This window comes from Mastomys coucha, unplaced genomic scaffold (assembly GCF_008632895.1).
Source record: "Mastomys coucha isolate ucsf_1 unplaced genomic scaffold, UCSF_Mcou_1 pScaffold22, whole genome shotgun sequence".
In the NCBI taxonomy this organism is placed as follows: domain Eukaryota; kingdom Metazoa; phylum Chordata; class Mammalia; order Rodentia; family Muridae; genus Mastomys; species Mastomys coucha.
In genome coordinates, this window is record NW_022196905.1 from 132,121,065 (window position 1) to 132,140,448 (window position 19,384).

The 19,384-nt window shown below is 38.9% G+C and overlaps 1 protein-coding gene across 1 annotated transcript in view; it reads right to left on the bottom strand.

The window, feature by feature from the left end:
- The window catches only part of LOC116070965 (cytochrome P450 3A13), a 33,710-nt gene that overhangs the window by 9,508 nt on the left and 4,818 nt on the right, over positions 1 to 19,384 (bottom strand). The window contains exons 4-10 of the mRNA XM_031342350.1: positions 17,697 to 17,796; positions 13,717 to 13,830; positions 13,422 to 13,510; positions 11,813 to 11,961; positions 9,258 to 9,385; positions 7,403 to 7,469; positions 401 to 561 (exon numbers count right to left, since the gene is read on the bottom strand). Of these exons, the coding sequence (XP_031198210.1) occupies positions 401 to 561; positions 7,403 to 7,469; positions 9,258 to 9,385; positions 11,813 to 11,961; positions 13,422 to 13,510; positions 13,717 to 13,830; positions 17,697 to 17,796 (808 nt within the window). The remainder of the gene's footprint in view (positions 1 to 400; positions 562 to 7,402; positions 7,470 to 9,257; positions 9,386 to 11,812; positions 11,962 to 13,421; positions 13,511 to 13,716; positions 13,831 to 17,696; positions 17,797 to 19,384) is intronic.

Below are 19,384 nucleotides of genomic sequence, written 5' to 3' on the forward strand. Positions count from 1 at the left end.
CAGACCAGAAGGAACCTGAGTCACTGGGCTGGCAGAGTTCCTATGTGCCTGGTCCGGCTAGTCCCAGTTACTCCCAGTGTTGGGACAGATGTTGGTTCCTGCTCACCTCTGATCCAGGGTGTATCAGAGTGCCTGATAGTGGAGCTTCCTCTGGGTGTTGTAGGACTGGCTGCAGAGCTTGCGTCCAAGGTCTGCTCTGGACCCCAGCCCAGACAGACCGGAAGGAACCCAAGTCACTGGGCTGGCAGAGTTCCTGTGTGCCTCGTCCCGCTGGTCCCATTTACTCCCAATGTTCAATTCTTAAAATTTTATTGAAAATGTCCCCGCATGGGTTAAGTAACCATTCATGCCAATGCTTCTCCACTTCCCTTCCCTCCCTCCCTATGTCCCATCCCCTCACCTTATTGGGCAGAGCTGCATCGATTTCATCCTGTAGTTTCTTCTGTATATCAGGGTGAATGGCCAGCAAATACAAAGCAAAGGACAGAGCACTGCTAGTGGTCTCATAGCCAGCAAAAATAAAGATAACTGACTGAGCCACAATCTCCACATCTGATAATGCTAATGAGAAAGAGAACTCATTTTATTTTATTATATTTCTTGTCTGTGTGTGTGTGTATGTGTGTGTGTGTGTGTGTGTGTGTGTGTGTGTGTAAGAGAGAGAGAGAGAGAGAGAGAGAGAGAGAGAGAGAGAGAGAGAAAGAAAGAGAAAGAGAAAGAGAAAGAGAGAGAATACTATAGCATTCTTGTGGGGATCAGAAGACAACTTGCAGGAGTGAATTCTCTCCTTGGGACGTTTGGGTCCTGGAATTTGAACTCAGGTCTTTGGCTTGGCAGCAAATGCCTTTATCATAGGAATCTAGCTTACGAATATCACTGGCCCACTAGATACATTTTAGATAAAGGAGATCAGTATTTCAAAAAAATCATTATTTGGATTAAAAACAACCCAACTAATATCCCAAATCCCTAAAACAATCATGAAAAACAATTCAGAGTCACACTGCGGGGGGCTTGATTCTCACACTGGTCTGATTGAAGTGGGAAAGCCATTTCTGTAGGGCTTCCCTAAGGTCTACACTCCTCTTAACCATCTCTGCATTCTGACATCCTCAATATCTCCCCAGCTGAGAAATCTCAATGGGAAGCATTTCTGTGTAATATACACAGTTTCTTCAGTATGCCTCACAGATAACTAGAAATATACCTTGTTTTGGTCAATTTTAACATTGCCCCTCTGTAAGAATTGAAGTCATAACTGCTCAATTACTAACAAGCTGGTAGAGCACCTTTTAACTTTCAGTCTGCACCATTTTAAGTTTTTTGTTATGTTTTATTTTATTTTTATATGTGCCATGCATATGTGCACTCCTAAACATAGTGTATATGTGTAGGGCCCAAACATGGGTATGCAGGTGCATGTAGACTGGTGCCTTCCATCATCATTACTTTTGGATAGGGTTTCTTACTGAACTAAAATCTCATCATTTCAGCTAGTTTGGTTGTCCACTGAGCTCTAGGTCCTTCTGACTCCATTCACCAATTTTGTGGCTACACAGGCACATGTAGCTATGACCTCAAGATAAGTTTTAGGCAGAATAATTTAATTTTTCTTAAGGGAAAATACTATCATCTATTTTACTTAGATGAAGAAGCTTTCCCAAGGTGAGGGAAATGGTTCAGTGAGTAAAAGGATTTGTTTTATAAACATGGGGACTTAAGTTTGAATTCACACCCCCACATAAAAACCGTGAAATGTTTTGAATGATTATGTGATAGAAAAACTTGAGTGTAGAGAACATGAGCATATCCATGAACTATACCCGTCTTTAAAAACTTATGACAAGAGGACTCAAAATATGGTTTATAGACCAGTAGCAACAACTGGAAGGTTCTTGTGATGTCAAAACTACCCCATATCTTCCCGGTCTGAAATTTCAAAAGCTGTGGTATTTATATGCATAATCTATTGGACAAGCAAGAAATGCGAGTCTTTAAAATTTGCAATTCAGAAATTAGGGAAACTACAAAGGAAAAGAAATAGCCATGAAGTATTGAGTGATGGAGTAGTGGCTCAGCCTATTAAAAGAGTAGGCTGTTCTTGCAAAGAGCCTGAGTTCAGTTGTGGGCAGCTCAAACTGCTTGTAACCCCAGCTCCATGGGATCTGATACCCTCCTCTCACCCTCCAGGCACCTAAACCCATACATTCTCACAGACATACAGACATACACTGATATAAATTATAAAATAATTCTTGCATTTAAAGGGTAATGACTAACAAATATTTTAATAAATTTATTCTCATTAGAGAATTTTTGATGAAATCTCAAATGGAAGAAACCTCACCACCAACTAAAGTGCATCTGTGGAGTGCTGTGCCCCGACACTGTGAACTGCAACCCTGTTCCACAAAACCCACGCTTTTGACTAAGGCTGAACTTATACCAAGTATAACTGTCTTTATGTGGTTGCTCCTTATTTACAAGGGGCATGGCTCTTCTTTACAAAGCAGGAATTACAACAAAAATTACATGCATATTAACTTCTTATGAAGTATAAACTACGCAGTCAAGTATAAACTTGCCCACAATCATATGCTATGAATCACATGCAATGAAACTACACATAATGACACTCATTGTCCATGTTCTTTAGAATGGAGACTCCCTCAGCACATTAACCTGTGTTTCAGACAGTATTCTAGTTACTTTATAGCCCCTCTTACTCCCTTACAATTCACTCAATAAACTAGTCTTCTTGCTTGGTCTAAATTGTAAATTCATTCACTCCCAATTCTTTCCTCACTACCACTGTCAAAGAGAGACAGACAGACAGACAGACAGGCAGACAGAGACACACAGAGAGAATGAATATGGGAGATTATATCATAGAATGTAGATACAGAAATGTTTTTTTCAATCCTATAGCCCACTTAAATGTTAGATAGGCACAGAGGCCTTGCATGTAATTGCAGCCTCAGAAGGCAGAGATATAGAATTATAAGAGCAAGCTAGCTAGTGAGACTAGCCAAATCTGTTAGTTCTTGAGTTTTGTTGAGAGACCCTTATTCCGGGATTAAGATAGAAGAGCAATAGAGCATGATTCCTGATATCAACCATAGGCCTCCATAAACATGCACACATCTGTGGGTCTATACACCAGCAAACATGTATACACCATTTATATCTCACACATACACACAACATACTCTACCTCTCATGGTGCCATTCTGAGCCACTGCACTTGCCCTTAGCATGGGTTGTAAGAACTGAAACACAGATTCTCACATTGACAAGGAAAGCACGTTACCCTCTGAACCATCTCTCCCCCACCCAAAGCTCTTCATTGAACACCTTAATTAACTGTAGCACTGGGATAAAGCCTGATTTATCAAAAAAACAAACAAGAAATATTTTTCTATGTTCTATGGATTCATACTTCATTTTCATAATTTTGTCAATGGAAAGAGTTCTAGGTTCCCAGGAGAATAATTACATCTAGATCCCATGTCCCATATTGGTAGTTGAAATTACATTTCACACTGAAATTGAAAACTTTGAGCCTGATATCAGGCCTGTATGGAAAAATTTAGCAGAAACCTGAAATATCTTGCAACAGAACGAAGGAAGATGGTTTATAAAGATGTGGAAATGTCATAGAACACTTTGTGTGTTGCTCTGGTGTGGTATATCAATACACATTTGCCAAATCCACAAAATGGACAAGGTCAAGAACAAACCCTAACTATAACTATGATCTTTTAATGATAATATGACAATGTAAGTTCAGTGCTCATAACAAGCATACAGCATTCATAAATGCTAATAAATAAATAAATGCTAATTCATAAATAGGAGAGTGTCAAAAATCAGTAGCCCTCCTTTATACAAACAATAAATGGTCTGAGAAAGAAAATAGGAAACAATACCCTTTGCAAAAGCCACAAATAATATAAAATATCTTGGTGTAACTCTAACCAAGAAGTGAAATACCTGTATGATAAGAACTTAAAGTCTCTGAAGAAAGAAATTGAAGAAGGTATCAGAAGATGAAAAAATGTCCCATGTTCATGGATCAATAGGATTAACATAGTGAAAATGTTTATCTTACCAAAAGCAATCTGGACATTCAATGCAATTCCCACCAAAATTTCAACATTTCTTTACAGACCTTAAAAGAAGAATTATCAATTTCATATAATAAAAACAAAAAACAAGGATAGCTAAAACAATCTTGTACAATAAAGACTTCTAGGAGTATCACCATTCCTGTCTTCAAGCTATACTACAAAGCAATAGTAATAAAAACTGTATGGTATTGGTACAGAAACAGACAGATTGATCAATGGAATATAACTGAAGACCCAGAAATAAACCCACACACCTACAGATACTTATTTTTGACAAAGAAAGCAAAACCATACAATGGAGAAAGGAAAGCATCTTCAACAAATGGTGCTGGTGTAGCTGGACGTCTGTGTGTGGAAGAATACAAAGTGACCCATACTTATCACCCTGCACAAAACTCAAGTCCAAATGCATCAAAGACTTCAATGTAAAACCAGATACTCTAACTCTAATAAAACAGAAAGTGAAAAATAAATAGCCTTGAATGCATTGGTCCTGAAAAAACACCAGTTGTTCAGGCAATAAGATCAATAATAAATAAATGGAACCTCATGAAACTAAAAAGCTTCTCTAAGTCAGAGGAAACTGTCAATAGGACAAAATGGCAGCCTACAGATTGAGAAAAGATTTTCACTAACCCTACATTTGACAGAGGGCTAATATCCAAAATATATAAAGAACTCAAGAAGTTAGACACCAACAATTCAAATAACCCAATTTTTAAAATGAGGTACAGAACCAAACAGAATTCTCAACAGAGGAATCTCTAATGGCAAAAAAAAAAACACTTTTAAAGAAATGTTCAACATCCTTAGATATGTCCTCAGGAAATGGAAATCAAAATGACCCTGAGATTCCACCTTACAGCAATCAGAATGACTAAGATCAAAATCTGAAGCAAGGGAAGCATTTCTCCATTGCTGGTGGGGGTGTAAACATGCACAATCACTCTGAAAATCAATCTGGTGGTTTTTGAGAAATTTGAAAATAAGTCTACCTCAAGACCAAGCTATACCACTCCTGAGCATATACCCAAAGGATACTCCACCATCCACAAGAACACTTGCTCAACAATGTTCATAGCAGCTTTATTCGTAATAGCCAGAAACTGGAAACAGCCTAGATATCCCTCAACTAAAGAACGGATAAAGCAAATGTGGTACATCTACACACTGGAATATTACTCAGCTATTAAAAACAATGATATCATTAATTTTGTAGGCAAATGGATGGAACTAGAAAATATCATCCTGAGTAAGGTAACCCAGACCAAAAAGGGCATGCATAGTATGTAGACACTTATAAGTGGATGTTATCCATAAAGTACAAGATAGCCAAGGTACAATCCACAGACCCAAAGAAGCCAAGTAACAAGGAGTGCCCAAGCGAGGCTGGTTGAATTTTTCTCAGAAGGGGAAATAAAATAAATATAAGAGGTAGATTGAGGGAGGGAACTGGGTGGGCGAAGGGATCGGGGGGAGGCAGGGCAGATAGGGGGATCACATTTTGGGAGAGCAGAAGAGAGAATGGAAATTGGTGGGGGTGAGGCATTTCTAGGACATTCCAGAGACCCAAGATTGGGATGGGAGGAGGCCCCTGGGTGTCTATGAAGGTAAGCCTAGCTGAAACTCCGAGAAGTTGGGTGCATGGATCCTAAAGATGCCATTTCCTGTAGCCAGGCAGGACTCCCAGAAGAGAGATAAGGACAACAACCCACCCACAAAAACTTCTACCAAAAATATGTCCTGCCTTCAAGATGTGCAGAGTCAAAGACAGAGAAAAGAGGGAGGAAATGTCCAACCAATGACTGGCTCAACTTGAAAGCCATCCCATGGGCAAGAACCAATCCCTGACACTATTAATGATACTGTTATGCTTACAGGCAGAATCCTAGCATTAACTGTCCTTTGAGAGGTCCACTCAACCCAGAGACTGAACCACCAACCCAAGAGCAAGCATGGGCTGGACCGCTGCAAATATGTAGCAGATATGAAGCTTGGTCTTCATGTGAGTCCCCCAACAACTAAAGCAGAGGCTATTCCTAAGTCTGCCTATAGATCCCATTCCCCTAACTGAACTGTCTTATATGGCCTCAGTGAGAGAGGATGCACCTACTCCTGTACTGACTTGATGTGCCAAGGTGAGGTGATGGAAGGGTGTGTTCTCCCTTCTCAAAAGAGAAAGAGGAGGAATTGGAGGAGGAGCTGTGAGAGTAGGGAACTAGTAGGAGAGGAGAGTTGATATTGGGATGTAAAGTTAATTAGTTAATAAAAAGGGAGTATGATGGTCCAGCAAGATGGCTCAGCAGAGAAAGAGCCAAACCCAATGAACTGACTTCCATTCCATGAACCTGTAAGAGTGGAAGGAGAGGACAATCTCGTGCAAGTTGTCCTCTAAACTTCACACTCACACCATTGCATGTGCATACCCACATACAAACACAAATAGAATAAGTGAATTTCTAAGATGTATTCTAAAAAGAATATGAGGTGATGCACTTAAGGGGGTGGGAATATATAAAATCCTGTATACATTTAGCTGAAATTGACTGTATAACTTCTCTAAACCTTGTTAACTACTTTTTTAAATGAAACCAAGAAAGTGAGCAGCTTGTCCCTCTCTTACATGGAACATAATTCATAGCTGCATGGGACATGGTGGAATTAGAAAGCCATCTTTCTTCAACTATCACAGCAATGGTTTCCTCAAAAGCCATCCTTGATGGGAAATGAGTAGGTGAAAAATTGTGAATAGTTGTATACGTACTTAGTACCAAATCTTTCTCCACACATTCCTTATCAACTAGACACAAAACCAAAGCTTGACTGTAAATCAAGTGCTGGGTAGACTAGCACCCTGTATTTCCAGTGACCATCTCTACTGTGGGGCTATGCCTGCTCACCGGATGTCTAGATGAAAACCTCCAGGGACAGCTTCTGACTCAGTGAGTCTAGATGAGGCTAAGATGGTATTTGTTCTGTGGTACAAGATCCAGAGACCACCGATGACCTCCAGGCCTGAAGCACATGCTCTGACTGCCCTTCAGGCTTTGAACAAAGTAATAATCCTGTGTTTCTGTAAAGTTCTTCTGGCTGCTGTATATGTTGTCTACATCCATGGGTTGGGTTGGGTTGGGTTGGGTTTGGAAAAGTTGTAATTGTTTGTTTTCAATTTGGAGATATATTAATATGCTCGAAAAGCCTCCTGCATATTTCTAGAACAAACTCCCAACTCCGAGGTGCCCCGTCATTAAACATGAAACATCCTTGCTTACCTTTATGAGATTCTTTGATTTTGTAATTCTGGGAGTTTATCATCAGCTGAAGAAAATCCACTCTTTGCTGAAAGAAAATAATTGTGAGAGATGCAAGTTCAACTGAGAGGTCAGGGTGAGTCACAAGTTCAGAACTAGCAACTGTTCTGTGAATAATGCTTATTTAAAGTCCAGAAATCTGGCTAGGGTTCCCAAAGTCAAAGATAAACAAAAATATACACTTTGGAAAGAGACCACTTTCCTGAGTGAACACGGCCCCTTCCCTTCACATGTGTGTTTACACAGGAAGAAGTGGGCTTCGATCTTCCATCTTTCTATCTCAGTATCAAACCATTGTCCTTATAGATGAAACTCGTTCCATTTCCAGATCCCATCAGTAGTTTAGGGGAGGATATCTTTAAATGTTCTATGCAAAGGGGAGAATATCTTTAAATGTTCTACACACCAAGCTAGAATGCTATGATTCTCAGCCATAGTAAGCTACCCAGTCCTGCTCCCCTTCCTTACTCCCTAGTCTATTTGTATCCAGCAAAGTCTGACTACCCAAAGAAGCACTATAGCACTCCAGGTCAGGAGGGGCTCAAGCTGAATTCAGACCAGCCAGGTTTATTAGCATATTCCTGTAATCACAACTCCAAAAGCAGAATCACTGAGTGACGCAAATCTAGGCTCCATAGCAAGACTGTGTCTCAAAACAATAAAAATTAAAAATAAAGCAGACTAAACTTGGACAGGTAGGAAAAAATTACTTTTTTGAAAATGTGTAAAATGATAAATGAAGTGACTTCTTGCCAGTGTGAGGTCCAGGGACATAAAGTATTTGGAAAGAAATGTTTAAGCAGAATCGTTGTCCTTTTAGAAAAGGGAAGTGGTTAATTTTGTCTATTTTTTTTTAAATTTACACTTACTGATACTTTTTAAAAATGTACATGACAACTGAATAAACTGAAAATTTGATACATGCATACATTAAATGTTGCTTAAATCAGGTTAGACATAGTTTTCCCAATATCCATTACTCATTCATGATAAAAAAAACTTTCAAAGTCCACTCCTCTATAACTTTTGGAATTCTTTTTAAATGGATTCAATAAGCATAGGATAACAGATGTCTCCCACACAAGCTTACGTCTTTATATGATTAGCACATGGGAGTTCTACTTTTGACGTCTTTATATGATTAGCACATGGGAGTTCTACTTTTAACGTTTTGCTCATCTTTTTCCTCTGGTGTGAACTAAGATCATAGAAGACTTAATCCTTGAAAAATAAGCCATTAATTATGGTTGCTCTGGTTGGGATCTCCTGATCCAACATCAAAATCATAAACCCTGCTCTCAATATGCAACTCTAGAATAAGATTAAGCAATATGTGGGGCAACTTGGACCATTGTTCAAGGATGACACATTTGCTAACCATGTGCAAGGGTCTTGGTTTTATCCCTGGCACTAGGAAAATAACAAACTTTAATTTTTTGACATACATCCATAGAGTTTTCATAATTCTCCTAACCTACTCCCTACAAATTATATGCAAAAAGAAATCTCTTTTTTCCTGTCGTGCAGTGAAGTTCTTGCCTTTAAAAAATTATCCATTCCATATCAGGCATATCATTTAATTGTAAATACTTTTTCTGGCTCATTCTATTTTTATATCCCCAATCTCTACACTATTCACTATTTTCAGAATATCCAAATTCTCCTATCCTTAACCTGCAATCCTCCATCTAACTTTTGAAGATACAGAGGAAGTGTGTGTGTGTGTGTGTGTGTGTGTGTGTGTGTGTGTGTACATGCTTATTTGTTTTATAAAGAGAATTGGAAACACATTAGTCATCATGTTACCAGCTATTACCTTTTCTTTCTCTTTCATGCGATTCTCTTTCATTCGTTCTACTGAAGTTTTAAAAAAGCTTATGACATCTCTTGGAAACAAGGAGACATTTAGTGCATCATATACTGGGGTAAGGAATGGAAAGAGTGCTAGAGGGGGAAAAAAAGAGAAATCATGGTGAAAATACAAAAATATACCTGGAGAAGTTACACACATTTTGCCAATCAGAACAGTAAGTCATCGGGATCCTCACTGAGACACATTTCCTTTTGCTCAGGTTCGAAACCACTTGCTGGAAAAGTGTATGTCAATGTGTGGTCACCAACATAGATGTGACATAAATCATCCTTGCTGCATAGTTTCATGGTTAAATTCATTTACTTCTCACCTTTTACATGTCAGACTAAGGGGAGCCGAGGTTTGTGGGTTTTGCTGTTGGTTTGCCTTGGTTTGGTTTTTTGATAAATCAGGCTTTAGCCCAGTGTTGTACTTAATTAGGGTGATCAAGAAAGAGCTTTTAGAGGGGTGGAGAGATGGCTCAATGGGTAATGTCCTTGCCTTTCAAATGTGAGAATCTGTGTTCAGTTCCTACAACCCATGTTAAGGGCATGGGCAGTGGTTCAGAATGGCACAGTGAGAGGTAGAGAGAATGAATTCTGTAAGCTTGATGGCCACTTAAGCCAGCATCTCTGTTGAAGTTCCAGGCCAGTGAGAGAGCCTTAACAAAAGGTAACAGACACCTGAGGTTTTCTTCTGAGGTCTACCTCTGTATACTTATGTGCACCCATATATACAAGTACCTACCCACACATGAATATATACACACAAAAATCACAGTAATGATGATAATGACAATAAGTTTAACCAAAAACACATGCACACACACACAAAAAAAAGAAGGTTTTTGTAAGATGGAAGCAAAACAATACTCAGAAGGGAGTTTATGGTTGTTGAAGAAAAGCTGGTCTCACATGACAACACTTTCTAGCATGTGCCACTAAAAGAAAAGAAAAAAACACAATTCAGGCAGAGAAACTAGATACTACCAACCAAAGTACAAACTAATGAAATAAAAAGCATGAAGGAAGTCAATGAAAACAAAGATGTTTCTGTGAAAAGATCTTCAGAGTTAGCAAAGTTAGCTGGCATTGTTCTAGAAATAGGGAAGACTCAGATTACAAGAACACATAGTGAAGTGTGAGGGGAATAATGTTATGAAAAACATAAGGGCATATAAAGGAATTCTATTAGTAAATGGAGGGCTAGAACAATAGCTTCAATTATGTGACTTAGCTAGAATGTACAGATTCCTAGAAGTTCACAAACCTTAGAAGCTGACTCATAAAGAAATGTATACCATGCATAATAGACCTATGGCATGAGAGGTTATATGTTGCACAGGAAATACACAGAGACCCATAGCATCTCTCACAGTCTAGAGTAAATGGAGAACTATGATAAAAGGAGATTATCTTATAAATGTGGTTCTGGATCATATTGAATCTTTACCTCTTCCTATCTTGCTTTATGTACAGAATTAAAAGTATCCCTGGTTTTAAAAACATGCTGCCCATAAAAAAATCCTAAGACCAGAAGGTTTCAATGCTGAATTTTACCAAAGGCTTAAAGAAAAGTATATACCATTTCTTCCCAATCACTTCCAAAATATAGAAAGACATAAAAGTATCTCCAAAATTCTCCATAAGACAAGTAATGCCCCTAATATTAAGACCGTACAGAAATCTCACATGAAAACTACAAATAAGCAACACTTGTAAATATGTAAGAAGAATATTTTTCAATATAATATTTGTATACTAAACCAAGTGACTATAGAAGAGCTATATTACTCTAACTAGTAGGATTCACCTCAAGGATGTTCTATACAACTGAGCATATCAATACAAATGAAAAATGAGCACAACAGATGAACAAATGCAAACAATCTTTGAGAAAAGCCAACATCCTTTTGTGACAAAACACATTTCCTTCAGAACTCTATATTAGACATTACTATACAACGCAGGACTTCTCAACTATACATCCAAAACAACTTAAAACGTGTTCAGACACAAATGTGTGTACAAGTATTCATAGCAGCACTGTTCCCAACAGCCAGACGTCAAAGCATTCCAAATATCCACCAGTCACAAATAAATAGAACACATCATTACAATGCGATGAGATTCTGCCATAGAAAAATTTAAGTACTAATACACATTTCAAAATGCACAAACTTTTAAAACATATTAATTTGGAAGTCAGACACAAAAGGTATGCCCCAAATTGTACAATTTTATTCATATAAAGTGTTCAGAATAGGCAAACCTACACAGTTAAAAAGTAGACTTACTTGTTGCTTATGCATGAGGGAGGTAAGGAATTGGTCACTAAAAGTACAGCGTTTCTAGAATGAAAAAGATGTTCCACAGCTAACAGTGATGACTGGAAATACTTTAAATATACTGAAACCAAATATTGGGCTGTTTAAGTGGGCTATTTACAACATATATGGATTATCTTTTAGTACACTGTTGCTTAAAAAGACAGAAAGAATGAAATATTAGGTTACGTACTCACTGAGAGGAACAGTGGATCAAAGAGATCAAATTTTAAGAGCTTCTTGATTTTTTCCACAAAAGGATCCTGTGGGTTGTTGAGGGAATCAACGTTCACTCCAAAAGAGGTGGCTGTGATGACATCCATGCTGTAGGCCCCAAAGATGCTGAAGAGAGATAAAAGGTAATAATTAGACATCTTCTTCGCCTAGCTAAGATATATAAAGTGTGAAACAGGAGTAAATTCACATATCCAGCCAAGACAGTCAGAACGTCATACAGAAACCATGTCTACCATATTCTTGCTTCTGTCACACTCACTTGTGAGAAGTTTTTCAGGTGACAGTGTTGTGCCTATCTTTGTGATGTGGGGTGACATGGATACTATCTATGATTGTTAGCCTTAATTATCAAAATGACATAATCTAGAGTCACTGGGGAAGAGGAATTGTTTCTACTAGTTGGACAGACCTATGAGGGTTTGATTTGATTGTGTTAATTGCTGTAGAAAGACACGATCCTCCATTATGGGTGGCAGCATTCCCTGGGTTTGGTTTTGCACTGTGTAAGTGTGGGAAGGATAAGGATACTAAGCATGTGTGTACTCGTGTTATTTTGTTCTTCATTGTGGATGTCAATTCTCTCCTATTCACAGATATCTAACTCCGGTGGCAAGTACCCTAGCCCACAAAACTATCTTGACAGCCCAAAGAAATATTTTCCACAGCACTGATAGTCTCAAAAAATCTATGATGGAATATAAGTGGTTTGATGTTTTAATTTTCCCTGTATACACACAGCATCCTAATATGTGTCGAGTACTTTCTCCACTCTTTTCTATTGAATCCACACTAACAACTTTGTTTAGATAATGTTCCTTCTTTCTAAACTATCTTTTTTCTAGAATTTCAACAATTATAATGGAATAGACAAGTTAATAATGAACCCTGAATACAGATGTGAGACTCATTCTCTATCAGGCACCCTACTTTCTCATAAGAGACACTGCTTTTCAGAGTGGCCCATTACAGTCCTAATGCTGCTACAGGGATGTCTCCAGTTTCCTTTGGTCTCAATTCCAGTCATAGACTGAGCTGTTGTAATCAGTGGTAAAACCATACAACCCACTTTTGACTAAAAAGTAACTTCAATTAATGGCTTACCAATGGGAACTTCAACTCCCCAGTAGGTAGTTATGAAGTACCCTAGCATTACTGTTATGATTTGAGTGTGCATATCCAGCCAGAGGATTGTGTGTTTGAACACTTAGTCCCAAACTAGTGCCACAGTCTGTGGAAAGTGTGGCAACTTTTGGAGGTAGAGACTCATTGGAAGCAAGTTACTTTGGGCAGGTCTTGATATAGCCTGGCCATACTTCCTTCCTTCTGATTGTAGATACAGTGTGATCAGGTGGCCTCCTACTCCTGCCACAAAGTCTTCCTGCCAGGAGACTGACTGTATCTCCCAGGAACCATAGCCAAAATAAAACATTTCTTCCTTCAGCTGCTTTTTTAGAGTATTTTGTCACAGCAACAGGAAAGTAACTAATACGACAACCCAGCACCCGACAACCATGCTGGTACTTACTTACGACAACCCAGCACCCGACAACCATGCTGATACTTACTCTTTCATACTGGTAGGCTTTCCTTCCTCTAACCCCTGCCTCATGTTTCTCACCAGCACATCTGTATACTGGTGAATGATGGGGAACATCTGCATACAAAACAAAATTCATGCATAGTGAGTGAAGGACTCAATTCCCAGTGGACACAGCTTTTCCAAGGACAAAGCAAGAAGTCACATTAACATAGAAGTTTCGAATCAGAGGGCACTGGTTGTAAAGGAGCTGTGATCTGCCACCTTACCTGTCCCCAAATCTATTATTCATGTTTCCAACAAAAAGCTTATTACTTCATTACCTCTTTGAGCTTCCCACTGGTGAAAGTTGGAGACAGCAAGGCTCTGATTCTCTTCCATTCTTCATTCTCAGAGATAGAGATGGCTTTTTTCAAAATCCCCACTGGACCAAAGTTCTAGAATCCAAAGCCAAAAAGATGTTCCCGTATAAATGTTTATAAAACTCCACAGTTGTGAAAAAAAATGTTGACAGGCATGATTTACTTACAAATTATTTAGAATTATAATGTCATTAAATGGTGTTTCAAATGACTCACTCCCTAGGAGGCTGGAGATAGAGGGAGTGGCTTCAGTTGTGGAGGTTTAATAAGAGTTGGCTTGAGTTGATCAATTTATCGATATGCATGCATTTCAATATAATGCCTAATTCTTCTAGTATGTAAAATTTTAGGTGTATGTGTTGCACAGGAAGTCACAAAAACTTAGAAGTAGCAGTTAAAATTGCTCAAAGTTCTTAGTCATCAATGAGGGACATGCAAATCAAAACGACCCTGAGATTCCACTTTATGCCAATCAGAATGGCTAAGATAAAAAACTCAGGTGACATCACGTGTTGTCAAGGATGTGCAGAAAGAGAAACACTCCTCCACTACCAGTGGAATTGCAAACTGGTACAAACACTCTGGAAACCAAACAGGCTGTTCCTCAGAAAATCAGAAATAGACCTACCTGAAGACCCAGCTATACCACACATGGGCATATACCTAAAAGACACCCCATCATACCAGAGGGACATTCTCTACAATGTTCATAGCAACCTCATTTGTAATAGCCAAAAGCTGGAAACAGCCCAGATGTCCCACAATAGAAGAATGGATACAGGAAATGTGCATTTACCCAATGGAATACTATTCAGCTATTAAAAATGAGGACATTATGAATTTTGCAGGCAAATAAATGGAACTAGAAAATATCCTGGGTGAGGTAACCCAAACTCCAAAGGACATACATGATATGTACTTATTAATAAGTGGATATTAGCCAAAAAGTACAGATTACCTAGGATACAACCCACAGAATTTAAGAATTTAACAAGCAGAAAGACCAAGTGAGGATGCTTCAATCCCACTTAGTAGAGGAAAGAAAATAATCATATGAGGCAGAGGAAGGGAGAAATCTGGGTGGGAGAGGGTAGGGGGAAGTATGGGGGATAGGAGAGAAGCCCAGAGGGCTATCAAAATGAATGGAAATATGCAGCCTCAGAAGGTAGGAGATAGGGAGACCCTCTAGACAGTACCAGAGACCTCGCAGGTGAGAGACTCTCAGGACTCAAAAGAGGGACCTTAGATGAAATACCTGAGAATGGAGAGAGGGAACTTGAAGGGTTCACTTCCAGTAGACAGACAGAGCCTCCATAGGAGGAAAGGTGTTACCAACCCACAGTCAAAAACTCTGACCTAGAATTGTTCCTGTCTAAAAGAATTGCAGGGACAAAAATGGAGAAAAGGCTGAGGGAAAGGCAGTCCAGTTACCCACCCAACTGGGGATCCACCTCATGGGAGACACCAAGTCCTGACACTATTACTGATGCTATGATGTGCTTACAGACAGGAGCCTAGCAGGGCTGTCCTCTGAGAGGCCCAACCAGCAGCTGACTGAGACAGAAGCAGATACTTATACCCAACCATTGGATGGAAGTCTAGGACCCCTGTGGTTAAATTAGGGGAAGGATGGAAGAAGCTGAGGAGGAGGGTGACCTCATATGAAAACCAGCAGTCTCAACTAATCTGGACCCCTGGGAGCTCCAAGAGACTAAGCCACCAACCAGGAATCATACACAAGCTGGTCTGAGGCCCTGGACACATATATAGCAGAGGACAGCCTGGTCTGGCCTCAGTGGGAGAAGATGTGCCTAATCCTCAAGAGGTTTGAGGCCTCAGGAAGAGGAAGGCCTGGTGGTGGGAGAGCATCCTCTTGGGGATAGGGGGAGGAGGAATGGGATGAGGAACTGTGGGAGGGGAGACCAGGAAGGGGACAATGGGTAGATTGTAAATAAATAGAAAAAAAGCTTTAATAAAATAAAAAAAATGGACCAAATTGTGGAAGATTAAAGTTTATATGCTTTTAAAGTTAAGTTCAACATTGTACTGGAGCCCACGGCTAGCACAGTAAGCTAAGAAAAAAATAAAATAAAAAGTATGTAGATCAGAAAGATAGTGTCAAGTTAGAGAATTCATAAGGTACATGAGCAAGCAGACATCTTGAGCTCACAAATGAGTCAATTCACAAAAATTCAGGCGCACTAGTAAAGTATGTGAAAAATATGGAAAAAACACATTAAATGCACGACTTTCACAATCATTCCAAAGAAAACAAAATACTTTAGGTATGAATTTAACAAAAGCAATGAAAATGCTTATAAAATAAATCAACAAAAATTTGAAGGAATGAAGAAACATCTCACAAAGCATTCACAGATCAAATCACTCTGCTGGGAAGGAGAGATAGCTCACAAGGTAAGATTTAAGCATGAGAATCTGGGTTTGAATCTGCAGCAGCCACATTTGAGAACATATTGGCCATGGCAATAGGTGCCTATAAGCCACTGTTAGGGAACAGAGAGAGGCAGATACCAATAGCTCACTGGCTCCTCAGACTAGCCAAAACATCAGAGTAACAGAATAGGACATCTAACATCCTCCTCTGGCCTCCACAGCTTCATATAGGCACACAAATGTACAGACACATATATACAAGTCTCACAAAAGACTCCAAGTACTAAAAATGCGTGTGTGTGTGTGTGTGTGTGTGAGAGAGAGAGAGGAGGGGGAGGGAGAGGGAGAGGGAGAGGGAGAGAGAGAGAGAGAGAGAGAGAGAGAGAGAGAGAGAATAGAATGGAGTTTGGTTCAGCCATAAAGAAGAATAAAATTTGCAGAAAAGCAGATGGAGCTGGAAATCATCATATTAAATGAAGACAAATTTAAACACATGAGTATCACCCATCAGTATTGATAATATATTTTTAACTATAGACATATAACAAAACATTATAGGAACTGAAGAGAAGGCTCAGCAATTAAGAAGCTTTTCTGTTCTTGCAGAGGAATGAAGTTTGGTTCTCAGTTCATAAATATCAGTAACTACAGCTCTAAGGGATCCTGCGCCCTCTTCTGGCCTCTGTGGGCATCTACACACATTTGTATAAGCACACACACACATAAACAAATATAAAATAACTATTTAACAATTTAAAATGTCACAAGAAAGCCCACTCCATTGTATAATAAATATATGACAATGGTATAGAAATTAAAGATAAAACATTTCCCAATTAAGAAGAAAAGACAAGCTACATGTGGCAACTCAAATAGACTGTCATGAAGAAACAATTCTGTGGTTTACATAGATGCACAAATAAATATGCATGGAGTTACACACCTGTGTGCACACACACTACCAAATACAGGCATGTGAAATTGATACTGAATAAAATGTATGTGTCATGCAAATTTCCTGCCATAAAATATACTAAATTTACAGTTATGTAAAACATCACCATTAAGTCAAAAATATGAAGAGCACATGTATGCTTGTTGTACATTTGGGCCAATGCCCTATGAAATTATAATTATTCAATAGTAAAAGAAAAACTACCATATAAATGGGACTCTGGAAAGATGGCTCTGTAAGAAAGAATACTAGCTATATAAACATAAAGTACTGAGTTCTAATATAAAGCACGTACTTTAAAAAAATTAAATGTGTCTCTGAGCACCTGTAACTCCAGATCTTTGAGGGACAGAAACACAAAAGGTGCCAGTACTTGCTGACTAACAGCTTAGCTCCAGGTTCAGTCTGAGACCCTGTCTCAAAAGAATATAGAGAACGATAGAGCAGGACAGTCAACATTCTCCTCTGGCCTGTGCTGTGGAGGTATGTGCATTTGCACATGTGCACATATATCACATGCATGTGAACACACATCAAAAAGACCCTAATATGTAAACAAACAGAAATGAAGGCATTTTACATAGATGCCTACCCGTCGGTTTGTGAAGGTAGAGTAACATTCCTTCACCAGCACTGTTTTGATTATGTCTGGATCTGTGATAGCCAGCACAGGCTGTCGACCATCATACAACCTGCATGGCAAAGCAGAGAGAATTAAACCCAACTGGATGGATTTTATAGCTGGAAGCACGCCCAGGAACTCAGACCCAGATAATTATAACCTTGGTTATACAACAGCACGCTTAGTTACTCAGCAACGTAAACACCTAGTTCAAGTTGGGGATTCTGACCCCAGGTCACTGGCATCTTATGAAATGAAGTGTAATATAGCTCATGCGTGGAAGAGGCAAGTACAAAATAGCTCTACAAAGAGACAACGATTGAAGTAATTGGAAGGCTTGTTAAGTCTGGGTGGTGCATACATGAATATTGCCTATACGCAATGTTTTTTTCATAATTTTGCATGATTAAAATACTGGATTACCAAAAAGGATATTGAGTCAATGGAAAACCAAAGGTGAGAAATTTAAGTGCAAATGGATGAGTCAAAGGGTATCCAGCGCTGTGTGCTCTGAGCAGGCTCGTAAGGTCTCTATGGTCTGCATTTTCTCAGTAGACCCTGTGGCTAGCCCTTAGTTGTCTAAAGATGGGTGAGAGAAGTTAAAGAGACATGAAGAGGCCACGCCTCCCCACTTGCGTGTGACACAGAGCACAATGCTAGCACCTCTTGGAAAGTTCTCAACCAACTTCCAGTGGCCCCGAAATGGAATGATTCATTAGAACTCAGAATTTTATTGGTGAAGTATGAGCAACAGTTTTTCCAGAAAGATAAGCCAAGAAGAAAGAAGACAATGATCATGTAGCACAGCTTATGTCTCCTATTAATAATTACTATTATTAATAATAGATAATCATTTTGCAGCAGTTAACCAAATTCCAAGATCAAAAACTCCATTAGTCTCCAGGGAACATGGCCCTGTGACTGTCCCACACTTACTGAAAACAGTCGGTATCATGAGGGAGCTAAGGAGATGAACTCGGTGGTCAAGATCATGGTTGTGCCTCCAGGGGTCCTGGGTTTGATTCCCAGAGCCCACAGGGTGGTTCACTATTATCTGTCACTCCAGTTCCAAGGGATCTGACACTCAGTCTCTAAGGCAATGCATGCATGCATGCATCTGGTACACAGACATGCATGCAGGTAAGACACTTATATGCATAAAACAAAAATAAATAAATTTTAAAGTCAGTGTCATGAGCTGGATATGGTGGTGTGTGCATGCCTATTATAATTCCAGCATTCAAGAAGTAGAGGAAGAAAGATCTGGAGTGCAAGGCCAGCTTCAACTATACAGAAAGATTACCTTTTGTCCCTTCAGGACATACTTATGCTACTAATATCTAGCAAGACTGTCTTGGGTTACATAAGACTCTGGCTCCAGGACAAATAAGGCAGCAAGAGTAAGCAGAGGACATATTCATACATATTTCTATTGATCAGCCTTCACATCGTGAGACTTTTGTATGAAAGAAAAATCTACATACATTTTTAGAAGATGGATTTTTAAAGCATAGCTGTGTTTTCAATGTTTTGTGATAGATAAAAGTCTTTCTTTAAAACACATACTAGATTCATTTTTTTTTATTTTTTGAGACAGGGTTTCTTTTTTTTTTTTTTTTTTTTTTTTTTTTTTTTTTTTTTTTTTTTTTTTTTTTTTT